The following is a 13,452-nucleotide window of genomic DNA, read 5'->3' on the forward strand; positions in this document are numbered from 1 at the left end:
ACTTTTTAACCTTAAATGCTCCTCTTGTCTAGCTCTGTGTGTACTCTGTGTAGAGATTAAAAAGTATATAAGTTGGAAGTGTTTTTAGAAAATAACTGATCGTTTCGCTAGATAAGACCCTTCTTCCTCGGCTGGCATCATTTAGAGCCCTTTGAAGCTGCATTCAAACTGCATTTTGGAAGTTTAAACTCGGGGGCACCATAGAAGTCTATTATATGGAGAGAAATCCTAAAATGTTTTCCTCAAAAAACATAATTTCTTTACAACTTAAGAAAGAAAGACATGAACATCTTGGATGACAATGGGGTAAGTACATTATCTGTAAATTTTTGTTCTGAAAGTGAACTACTCCTTTAACAAACATTTCACCTATGTACTTTTCTTGTTTTTCAGAGTGATCAGTCCCATTGATGGGAAATCCATGGAGTCAGTCACCAGCGTTAAGATCTTCCATGGCTCAGAGTATAAAGCCAATGGGAAAGTCATCCGTTGGACAGAGGTATTCAACGTTGATTCATTATTCATTTTCATTTAACATTATGAACTCTATTTTTAAGGAGAATTTCACTTTCGGAATAAAAATTTCCTGACAATTTACCCTCATGTAATCCAAGATGTTCATGTCTTTCTTTATTCAGTCGCAAAGAAATGTATGGTTTTGAGGAAAACATGGCAGGATTTTTCTCCTTACAGTGGACTTTAATGGGGGCCAATAGTTTAAAGGTCCAAATTGCAGTTTCAATGTAGCTTCTAAGGGCTCTACACGATCCCAGCCGAGGAATAAGGGTCTTATCTAGCGAAACGATCTGCCATTTTCTTAAATTACTAGTTATAGACTTTCTAAGCATAAATGCTGACCAAGCTCTAGCTCTGCGACACGTTGGCCACCACTGAAGTCCACTATTTGGAGAAAAATGCTGGAATGTTTTCCTCAAAAACCTTAATTTCTTAGCGATTGAAGAAAGAAAGACATGAACATCTTGGATGACATGGGGGAAATTGTCAGGAAATTTTGAATTAGATTCAATGGGATCCAGTAATCATTGGTCTTCAGTGACTTTTGTAATATGAACAAAAGCATTTCTCTTTTTTTTTGTCTCAAATGATAGAATTCTACTTTTATCTCTGTGTAATAAATGTTGTGTTGCTTCTTAGGTGTTCTTCCTGCGGAGCGAGGATCAGACAAATGGCCTGAGCGATCCTGCGGACCACAGTCGACTCGCTGAGAACGTGGCAAGGGCTTTCTGTATGGCTCTGTGCCCTCACCTCAAACTTCTCAAAGAGGACGGCATGGCCAAACTGGGCCTGCGGGTCACGTTGGACTCAGATCAGGTGACAATGACAAGCTCCATTTTTAATGTTGCTTTTAGTCTGGAGGAGTCATCTTTTCTTGACACAAAAGAATAGTTCACCCAAAAATGAAAATGCGCTAAAACTGTACCAGTGTTGATTTGGTCAACAATTTTTTTTCACAAACAAAAACAGGATGATAATGAAACAAAAACTCATTTTGAATGACAAGAACTATGGCAAAAATCAATTGACATTTTTGACAATAAATAAAAACGAGACAAAATGTTAGGGAGGGACGATTTGACTTGACTTGAATAAATCTGCCGTGTGGTTAGGAGGTTAGATGCACACATAGCCTATTGATCTATCCGGTGGGACATAAGCTAGCATACATTTGCACTCATAAAATGTTTAAAAATGTTAAAAGCTGATAGTAAGAGGAAAAACAGACATGTGGATAAATTTGATGAGGCAAAAGGGAACTCAATTCGGTCTGGTATTCTTAGCGCAAAAACCGAAGCAGTGCCTCTTACACAGCGCATGAGTACACTTTTTGTGTCTCATGAATAGAGAAATACACATAATGTTGAATTGTCTTAGGTGAACGTAAACATAAATCAGATATGTATCAGTACATTGCATTCGGTTTTAAGGACAGCAGCCTAATTTAATTGCTATTGTCCTTTGCACTGACGTTAATCAAGCAACAGTAGAAAGACAGAAAATCACTCACTGCTCTTGACTGAATCACTTTAGTAGCCCTAATAAAGATTAATCTAAATTTATTTATATAAATGAATATGTCTGCTTTAAAGAATAGAGAATGCGGTAAACAAGTTGTTAAAAAGAGTTGGCATTTCATTGAAAAGAAGACCATGTTCTTGTTTCTTTATGAAAAGTAGTTTCATTTAACTTTAAAATAAAGGCATGTTGTGTGTATCTGTGTCTATCATGATAAAACCTTTATATCAAACCTATGCAGTTTGGTAATTTAAGAGAAATGCTTAATAAATGCCCATTTGATTTGGATTACTGTAGATTTAGTCGACTGAAATCTTATGATATTTAGTCAACTAAAACTAGACAAACACTAAAACAATTCAGACTAAAATATGACATTTTAGAAGATTTTACACATTTCAAAAGACAAATTTGCTGCAAAAAAATCTAAATATTGAACAAAAATCGCCTTTAAAGTTGTCCAAATGAAGTTCTAGCAATGCATATTACTAATCAAATTTAAGTTTAGGGAGAAAATTAACATAATATCTTCTTGGAACACGATCTTTACTTAATATCTTAATGATTTTTGGCTATTGCTACAAATATACCTGTGCTGCTTCAGACTGGTTTTGTGCTCCAGGGTCACATATTTCCTTTCATTGTACAGGTTCCCTGAAGTACATTTCTGTGGCTATTAATATGTTTAAATGACAACGAAAAGAGGCAGTGGTGTTTGATATCATATTTCATCTTATTGTAAATACAGTGAAAAAAAAAAACTGGAGTAGCCAAGGCAAGCTGACTGTTGGTATCAAGTACGCTGTTCCATTTGCAAAATGACCGAACTTGCGTTTTCCCATTACCGGGAGTTCACACTCCTGAGTCAAACTTGCGAAGTTAAACTACCAAGGACGCAAGTCCTATGTTACCAGACTATTTACTATTCTTCACAGTACTTTAGACAGCGATTGAAACGCAGACAGCAACAGGTCTGGGGGAAAAATGTTTCTAGGAAAAAAGTTCCTGGGACAAATTTTTCCTGGTGATTTCGGATGAAAAGCGGCTTATGCAGGGTCAGAAAGCTCTCGGATTTCAACAAAGATATCGGAATTTGTGTTCCAAAGATGAACAAAGGTCTTACAGGTTTGGAATGACATGAGGGTGTGTAATTCATGACAGAATTTTCATTTTTGGGTGAACTATCACTTTAAACAGGGTTCCCACAGGTCCTTGAGATGCTTAAATTTTGTGAATCCGAAAAAATGTTTTCAAGGCCCTGGAAAGTTTTTGAAAATATACATAGATACAGTCCTTGAAAGTGCTTGAATTTATTTTGTGCAAGAAGTTTTCTAGAAAAAAATCCAAATTATTCCATCCGCTCCGTTAATGTGTTATTTCGCCAACACTTCGTGGCCTGTGCATACTAGCTTTCTTGATTTACGTTGCGTTAAGTGTTTCGGTACTTAGAGTGTTAGAGTATCAGATCTCTGTCACATGGCCAACAATAAATGCAAAAAGCTTTTTTGCATAGTTGGTTTGACCCAAGCGTGCCGTGGGTGTCCTGAAAAGTGAAGCCGAAAGTTTTCGATCGCCCCCCGGTGGCTGGCTGCAGTATAGGTCATAAACCCCGCCCTCTCCATGTAATCTAATGGGACGTGAGCCAAACTAAATAATTGAATTACACTTCAAATAATTTTTTTTCCAAAGATGATTTCCATCGTGTGAGGTAGTTATTATAATGCTGATTCATGTTCAGGTGTTCGTTTTTCTAATAAGTTCGCTTTTAAGTAGTTATTTGATGCTATAAAAACGGGGTGTGGTGTCATGATTGTGATCGTGCGATTGGATCTGCGGGAGTTTGGGCGGGACTTTGACACCGCGGCTCCGCCTCACAACACTACTGCGCATGCTCTGGCTCCAAACGAACCTCTACTGCGCATGCTCTGGCTCCAAACGAACCTCTACTGCGCATGCTCTGGCTCCAAATGACGTAATTTCCCCCAAGATGGTAGCGGCCATATTGAGTTGTTTTGGCTTCACTTTTCTATAGTGGAAAGAAGCGGAGACGCGTTGTCCATCTTTTTTACAGTCTATGGTTTGACCCATGAAAACTGTAACAATGTATCATGCAGTGTAGCACGATGTAACCTTGCTCTCACCTGAAATGTGTCCCCACATTAAGTTAATTTGAGGGTATTGGACTTTAAAAGTCCTTGATAGGTCCTTGAATTTGAAGTTAAGTTTTAAGCAGCAGGCAACACAATTGTAGCACATGCTTATTACAGTGTTATGTTGTTTAGTTATCATTATAGTTAAGAGTTGAAATGTCTGAAATTCTTAAATGTCTTACAGGTGGGCTACCTAGCAGGCAGTAACGGTCAGCCGTTGCTCCCCCAGTACCTGAGCGATCTAGACAGCGCCCTCATCCCAGTGATCCACAGCGGGGCTTGCCAGCTAAGTGAAGGGCCTGTGGTGATGGAGCTCATCTTCTACATCCTAGAGATCATCTCCTAAAACGAGGGAATCCGTCCAGTCTCAGACTCATGCCTCCCACCAGCTCGAGTCCCTCTTCGCTCTCTTTCTCTCTCATTTGCACTTCAAAGAGCCTGAAAGCTGTGCAGGAACAAGTCCTCCATACCACCTATGCACCATCTCCACTGGGACGCCCTCTGCCCCAGCCCCGCTGAATGTGGTGCTCTCTTTCGTTTCTCCTCAACTCCACTGTGGAAACCATAGGCCCTGTTGAGTCAAAAGGGGTTGGCGACCCTGAATTCGATCTCTTCAGAACCGTTGTAGCAACACTAAGCTCTTAAAACAAAAGAGGGCGCTCTACACGCTCAGACCTAATGGAGACTTACAGATGGTGACGACAACTGATAGTAGAGAAGGTTTCTGGTACACAGTGCCTGGGCCTTAGAAACGAAGAACGAGCTTTAGTCTCGCCTCTAAGCTTTATGAATCACCAGATGCTTTATTTCACGAATATGGACCTCGTTTTTGTTTTGTTTTTTTTGTTTTGGTTAGCTCAAACTGCTCCAAAGCTAAAATGATGTAGCTTCCTCAGAGACGGGCTGCTTGGCATGGTAGCGGAAAAGGTGTGGAACAGTATTAGGAAGGTTGACGATTGACTCACTGTTACAAATGTCAAGAACGGACCTCTGTTCTAGACGTTATTATTATTATTATAAGACTATAAGATCCAACAATAATTTCAAGCGGCCTTCAGGAATTCAACTACAACTCTAAGTTCCACAAAATGACATGACTGAAGGTCTCAGTCCAGTAAAGCTTTTATAGTGGATTGGACCGGGATAGAGGATGAAATGTTACCGTTTCTCTGGGCCACCGCATTTAGCATCCCATCTCATCTCTCAACCTTTTTTGTGGCCCTTGTTGATATAATGTTCTGGCAGTGTTTTTAACATGTTATCATATAAAGGATTGTGTAAGGAATAGCAATGCAGTGCACGGGATATTAAGCCATCATTAGGAAATGGAAGGAGGGAATAAAGAATGGAATTACTAATATTTAAATGTTTATTCAAAGATAAATGGTATATTCATAGATGAGGAAAGGTTGGATTTTGGTATGTGGTTCCAAAGCCCTTAATTCAGCTATCAGTTTGAAGTCTTTAATGCTGTTAGTTCGGCCAAAAATTTAAATTCTGTTTCTTAATTACTTACCCACATGTCGTTCTAAACCCGTAAAACCTTAATTTATCTTCGGAACACAAATTAAGATATCAGAGGTTCAACCGTAATTCTATGAAGCTGCAATACTTTTTGTGCACAAAGAAAAAAAACGGTTTCTTCCTTATCAAAAAGTACAAAAAGTCGTATTATTGTTTTCTTTGAGCACCAAAAGTATTCTCGTAGCTTCTTAAAATTACGGTTGAACCATTGATGTCACATGGACTATTTTAAAGATGTCATTACTACCTTTCAGGGCCTTGAATGTGGTAGTTGCTTTGCTGTCAAACTGTTGGATTTCATCAAAAATATCTTAATTTGTGTCCTGATGATGAAAAATTGTGATTTGCATGGGTTCCTATAGAGCAATTGGGAGAAAATGTCTCATTTACGTCACTTGCAGCTGTGTGCGCATTGTGGTGGCAGAAAAACACTGGTAACAAGTGAAGGGAAATGAGTGAAATCCATGGAATAAGATAAAAAAAATTAATGTTGTGCTTTTGGATGTCAGAATCTAAATGCAAATCATTTTAATAGAATACTGTCGTCAAAGACGCCATTTAAAACTAAACACCGATGTTTAAATGGACAGACCAATGGATAGATAAAACCTGCTATGATTACTCTACTTTTAAAGCATAACTTTGAATTTAATTTCAATTTGAATTGAATTTAAACAATAGGTCTGCATAATACTCACATATGCAGTTCATATTATATTAGCCCTATAGTTACAGCATGAAATACTGTTTAAACCTGTAACATTTGACCTATTTTATCTCACAGTTCTGACTTAGTTTATATCTCGTATTTTGGACTTTCTAACTCGATTTAACTCAACAATAGTGAGTTTGTCAATTCTCTCTCTCAGGATTCGGATTTAGAAAAAAATCTTGCCAGAATTAAGTCAGAATTTTTAAATATTCGACCCTGTCGAATCAGTCATAAGGATTAATTTTGTTTTATTTAAGGGCGCAAAAAAACGAAATATTGATAAAATTGCCTTAAAAGTTCTTAGCTATGCATATATCAAAACTTTATTTTTCGATTAGTAATATTTACAAAATATCTTCATGGAATATGATCTTTACGTAATATCCGAATGTTTTTTGGCATAAAAGAAAAATTGATAATTTTGACCCATACAATGTATTGTTGGCTATTGCAGCAAATATACCCATGAGACTTAAAGGAGTAGTTCACTTCCAGAACAAAAATTTTCACATAATGTACTCACCCCTTGTCATCCAAGATGTTCATGTCTTTCTTTCTTTCTTTAGCCGGAAAGAATTTTTTTTTTTTTTTTTTTTTTTTTGAGTTTAAACATTTCAGGATTTCTCTCCATATAATGGATATGTATGGTGCCCCCAAGTTTGAACTTCCAAATGGCAGTTTAAACGCAGCTTCAAAGGGCTCTAAACGATCCCAGCCGAGGAAGAAGTGTCTTATCTAGCGAAGTGATCAGTTATTAATTGACTATTGTTATACTTTTTAACCTTAAATGCTCGTCTTGTCTTGACTCTGCAATGCATGCATAGTCTGTGTGATCCGGGTCAATACGGTTAGGGTATGTCGAAAAACTCCCAACTTTTTTCCCCAACTTTAAAATCGTCCTACATCGCTGCAGAAGTGCCAACCCAATGTTTACAAAATGAACATACAAAGAGCAAAAGCCCTTTACAAAAAAGGTAAAACAGCATTGTAGGATGATTTTGAAGTTGAAGATGAAAACGACAAAAACAGCTTGTACTGACCTGGATTACACAGGCTACGCATTAACAGGTGAGTTCACACCGGACGCGACTTGCGCGGAAAAAACGCGCTATTCGCGCGTAGATGAACGCGTGAACGTTTGAGTTTACTCGCGCGGTAAAATTTGCGTAATGGGAGGGGCTTCTGCCACTCGTCAGCGGGAAAGTAGTTGTAAAATAGGTGAATGAGCTCAATTTGCCAGCTTTAGCTTGCTTGTAGTCTCAATAGGTATATACATGTAGGTTAAATTGAGTAAAGAGCGTTTTTTAAAACTTACCAGATTGTCCGACCTCTTCACTCACTTTCTTCCAAGCAAGATCCTTTTTATTCCTGTTTCTATAAAAGTACAAAGATATATCGTACAGCTCCGAGTAACCACAGACAGTAACGGCGATTTTGTCCTCCATTGTTGTTTCGGATTTCTGTTTCCGTCACTACTAGAGCAAGCTCCTGATTGGTTAACGCGGCGCGGATTTTCGCTAAAGTTAAAAGATTTTTGAACTCGGGCGTTTCGCGCGAATGGCGCGGCAATCGCTTGAAACGCTCAATACGCGCCGCTCCATTCGCGCGTTTCGCGCCGCAGGATGGCTATTCGCGTCTTTGCATTGACTTAACATGTAAATTACTCGTGCTTGCCGCTTCATTCGCATCCGGTGTGAACGCACAAGGTTTAAAAGTATATCAATTGTCAATTTGTGTCAAAAATAACATATCGTTTTGCTAGATAACACCCCTTTTCCTCGGCTGAGATCATTTAGAGCCCTTTGAAGCTGCATTTAAACTGCATTTTGGAAGTTCAAACTCGGGGGCACCACAGATATCCATTATATGGAGAGAAATCCTGAAATGTTTTCCTCAAAAACATAATTTCTTTGTGACTGAAGAAAGACATGAACATCTTGGATGACAAGGGGGTGAGTACATTATCTGTAAATTTTTGTTCTTGAAGTGAACTAATCCTTTAAGACTGGTTTTGTGGTCCAGGGTCACATATAAACTCAAATTTGCCTTTTTTTTAATTCCATGGCTTCCACAGACTGCTACTTGAAATCTGTCATTTTCTGCCACCACAAAAATGTCATCACTGTTTGCAAACACAGAATTTGCCTGTGAAAACTGGCAGAAAAACTCTAAATTCACATCATTTTATAGATCTAGCAATATCATGTGCGCTTTAGCAGGGCTTCAGACTGCTTCTGGAGTAGTTGGAAATGCAACAAAATACAAACTCATGGCAATTATTGCTAATATTGTTTGAAAGATTTTGATGTGTCCACATATGGTTTCATATGAAGCCCTTCAACAGACATGGGGCCAGATTTACTAACAGCTTGCGGCAGCGCAAACCATCTTTTGGCGTTAAAATAGTACTGTCAGGATTTACTAAAGATGCGCAGTGAAGAATAACCGCTTAAAAGGTGTTCATACAATTATTGAATATGCATTCGTAGGCCTTTCAGACCCTCGCTCGTCAAATGACTGGTATTTGCGACATTATTTAACGCCCAAAAACAGCATGCCTTAAAGCTGGTGGTAATTTGTACGCTGTTCACAATAGAAATGATCTGGCTGTGTCTGTTCTTTAATGTGCGCAATAATAAATCACACAGAATTTTTGCTTTTATGGAATTGCGCTCCAACGTTAATTTGGCGTGTTTAGTAAATCTGGCCCATGGTCAACAATAGAGAATTTTTATTTACAGGACAAGCCATGATGTCTGATTCACGGATAAATGATCCTTAAAAACAGTTTGTGGATGTGTGAGTAAGCATGTTGAATCAGATTGAGTTATTAAATCATTGAGAGCCGTTACATAGTTTGCAAAACTACTATGACTTGCTATGTTTATTAGTTTAGTCATTTTAAAACATTTCACTTTTCACAAGTCATGTATTTTAGTCTGGAGCCCTGCTTTAATTCCCTAATTCAGGTTGTTGTATCTTTTACTGGTGTAATATTTCATATAGAAGAATTATTGTGCTCACTCACTTCATAAGCATTATTTTAATGATCCTTTTGTATTGATTTTTCACTCGCATAGAGAAAATTGATTACTAATGCAGTTAGGCAGCTCATTTTGGACTTCTAAGCTGAAAACAACTAATATAAAGAGCTCTTGAAATCCAGCACAGCACTGTGGGTCACATTTCAAGAGAAAAGGGCACTTGCCTTAAAAATTCACAAGCTGATATGTTCATCATCAAGACATATTCCAAAGGTCAACTGGATTGTCAATCACATCTAAACTGATAGAAAGACACTGTGACTGCAGAGTGTTTTTAACTAGCCCTCTTTAGCTAACTAAGCAAGATTCTTGACTATGACAATCAAATTATAGATATTTTAGTCTGATAATTAGTCTGATATTGTCCTGTTTTACATAATGACTCAGATTTCATCAGATGGCCCACGCTTGATGAACGAGGACAGCAGCTGATATGAAGATCCACAGGAAGTGAACCTCACCGCCCTTTATTAACAGGTCAACATTGAGACATAAATCATGTGTTGCTAAAGAGCGCCGACAGCTTTGAAAGCAGACTGTTCATGAAAAATAAATGGCATTAAATGAAAGCTGCATTGTCTTCCCACTGACACTGCTCAAAACAGCCTTTTGTTACTCCCTGTAGCCACCTTTGTCATTGTTTTTTTAGATGTGCAGTATTGTATATCTTGACATTTATATATTTTTTTTAACCACAGCCTATTTCCATGTAATTGTTTTTTTTGTTTTGTTTTTTTTGGCCGGCCCAAAGCGCAACAGCATGCATGCTGAAACTGACAAGAATGTTTAGTTCTCCGAAAATCTTTTGCATTTTGACAGCCTTTCAGAGAACGATCTGCTCGAAAGAACATTTTACATGCTATTGATTTGATCTGTGATGAAACGCTGTTAAAACCTGACATAGGTGGAATGGGAATAAATTTGCAATGTATGAAAAGCCAAAAAGAAAAGGAAAAAATACAACAACCTTTCTTTATTGTACACTACAATGTCAATAAAAGCAGTCTTTATCAAACCTGTTGAGTATACAAAATGTCATCTTTGTACATGAAATTGAAAGCATATTTTTTATATTAATAGTTTCCACAAGAACCGCAGCTCTTTGTTTTTCTCCTTTAATAACAAAACGGTTTAAATAAACTTGGTGTAAAATGGAAATAAATTACACGGCTGACTCGAGGAAAAGAACGTAGAAAGATTCTTGACGACTAAACTCATACATTATGGCATGTGTAACATGAGACAATTGAAACCAACGTTTTTTCAGTATAAGCCTTGTGGTAGATTTAAAACCTTTTAATGAAGCATCAACACTGTGACAGTACAATTTAAACTAGGACAAAACTGGAAAAAGGGAAGAACTCTAACTGAAATGAATGGACTAGGCTGATGGGTTTAGACTGAACATTGTCCATGCTTAAAAGCCAAATGTCAGTCAATTCGTCACAAGCTGTGATCTAACAGACCACAAAACATAAATGGGGCAAAACCGAGGTATTTTTAGACTTGCAAAGTAGATGTTGAATAAAGTTAAATGAATAGCTCAAACAAAAATTCTAATTTGCTATCCAAGATAGTGGTTTGTTTCTTCATTGGAAGAGATGTGGATTCCAGTGAATGGGTGCCATCAAAAAACTGATAAATACATCAAAAATCCACACAACTCAAGTCCAATAATTAACATCTTTGGGGGGGAAAAAAACTGAAAAACTGTCCAAAAAAAAAAAGTAATCCAGTAGGCGTTTTTAACTTATTATCTTTCCATAATATAATGCTTCACCCAATGAAAAAGTTGTCTGAATCAGAAGAGGAATATGCATGGAACAAGCACCACTGTTTACAAGCAAAAACACTGTAAAACAGATTGGATTTTGATGGGAAAGAACTACAGAGGATGGACATTTTCACTGGAAGAAGTGTTATTATGGGTTGTGAAGTCCAAGTTAAAGGATTACTTCTAGAACCCCCCTTGTCATCCGAGATGTTCATGTCTTTCTTTCTTCAGTTGCAAAGAAATTAGGTTTGAGAAATACATTCCAAGATTTTTCTTCATATAGTGGACTTCAATGGTGCTCAACGGATTGAAGGTTAAAAATGCAGTTTCTATGCAGCTTCAAAGGGCTTTAAACAATCATAGCTGAGGAATAAGAAAAAAAATGACAATTTATACATTTTAACCTCAAATGCTCATCTTTTCTTGCTCTGCGATATGTATGCATACTCGTTGCACTCTGGTTCAATACAGTTATAGGTCAAAAAATCCAATCTCATTTTCTCCTCCAACTTCAAAATCTGTCCTTCTGCAGCGATGTAGGCTGATTTAGAAGTTGGAGGAGAAAATGAGATGAGTTTTTCAACATACAATACATTTCTTGAACCAGAGTGCACAGAGTACGAATGGGCATCGCAGAGCTAGACAAGATGAGCATTTGTGGCTAAGAAGTGTATAAATATCTTTTTCACTAGATAGGACACTTATTTCTCGCCGGAGATTGTTTAGCGCTCTTTGAAGCTGCACTGAAACTGCATTTTTAACCTTCAATCCGTTGGGCACCATTGAAGTCCACTATATGGAGAAAAATCCTAAAATGTCTCCCTTAAAAACCGTAATTTCTTTGCGAGTGAAGAAAGAAAGACTTGAATATCTTGGATGACATGGGGGTGAGTAAATTATCGGGAATTTTTTTTTATTCTGGAAGCGAAGTAATCCTTTAACGCACCTCTATAATAGACATGTTTGTTACAAACATGCAGCTTATTCAGTTTATTAGATGTTAATAATGGACTGGAGCTGTGTGGATTACTGTAATGTTTTTATCAAATGCTTGAACTCTCATTCTGATGGCACCCATTCACTGCAGAGGGTCATTTCTTCAAATCTGTTCTGATGAAGAAACAAACTCATCTACATCTTGGATGGCCTGAGGGTGAGTATATTTTCAGCAAATTTTCATTTTTGGGTGAGCTATTGCTTTAAGCTATTATTGAGGTCACTGCTATAGCAAATACACTCAAAAGGTGTCTTCTTATGTGTCTGAATAGATTCACTTAAAGGGACAGTTCACCCAAAAATACAAATTTTGTCATTAATTACACACTCACGTCCAGACCTTTGTTTATCTTCGGAAGAAAAATTAAGATATTTTTGATGAAATCCAAGAGCTTTTTAACCCTCTTTAGACAGCAAAGTAACTGAAATGTTCCCAGACCCAAAAACGTATTAAGGACATCCTTAAAATAGTCCATGTGACATCTGTGGTTCAACTGTAATTTCACAAAGCTACAAGAATACAATTTGTGCGTGAATAAAACTAAAATAACGACTTTATTGACAAAGCCTTCTTGTAGTTTTGTTAAATTACGGTTGAACCACTGATGTCTCTGAATTTTTTAACATGTCCTTACTATGTTTCTGGGATAATTGCAGTTACATTGCTCTCTATGGAGGGTCAGAAAGCTCTATGACTTCAGAAATATCTTAAAGGTTCACTTTCAGAACAAACATTTACAGATAATTTACTCACCCCCTTGTCATCCAAGATGTATTTCTTTCTTCAGTCGTAAAGAAATTACGTTTTTTTAGGAAAACATTTCAGGTATTTTCTCCATATACTGGACTTCTATGGTGCCCCGAGTTTGAACGTCCAAAATGCAGTTTAAATGCAGCTTCAAAGGGCAGCTGAGAAAGAAGGGTCTTATCTAGCAAACGATTAGATATTTTCTAAAAACATTTTACAATTTATATACTTTTTAACCACAAATGCTCATCTTGTCTAGCTCTGCGATGCACAAGCATATTCTGTGTACTCCAGTTCAATAGTTAGAGTATGTTGAAAAACTCCCATCCAACATCCCTCCAACTTCAAAATCGTCCTACATTGCTCTAAGACAGCGATGTAGGATGATTTTGAAGTTGGAGGAGAGCATGAGATGGGAGATTTTCGACATACCCTAACTGTCTTGACCACACAGAGTACACAAGTGTACC

General features: G+C 37.4%; 1 protein-coding gene across 1 annotated transcript in view; it reads left to right on the top strand.

Moving 5' to 3' along the window:
• The window catches only part of zfyve9a (zinc finger, FYVE domain containing 9a), a 40,300-nt gene extending 34,756 nt beyond the window's left edge, over positions 1–5,544 (top strand). Inside the window, exons 17-19 of the mRNA XM_073848537.1 lie at positions 394–499; positions 1,156–1,332; positions 4,369–5,544. Coding sequence (XP_073704638.1) covers positions 394–499; positions 1,156–1,332; positions 4,369–4,530 — 445 coding nt within the window. The 3' untranslated portion in view covers positions 4,531–5,544. The remainder of the gene's footprint in view (positions 1–393; positions 500–1,155; positions 1,333–4,368) is intronic.
• The last annotated feature ends 7,908 nt before the right edge of the window (positions 5,545–13,452 follow it).

The sequence above is a fragment of the Garra rufa genome, chromosome 10 (assembly GCF_049309525.1).
Source record: "Garra rufa chromosome 10, GarRuf1.0, whole genome shotgun sequence".
In the NCBI taxonomy this organism is placed as follows: domain Eukaryota; kingdom Metazoa; phylum Chordata; class Actinopteri; order Cypriniformes; family Cyprinidae; genus Garra; species Garra rufa.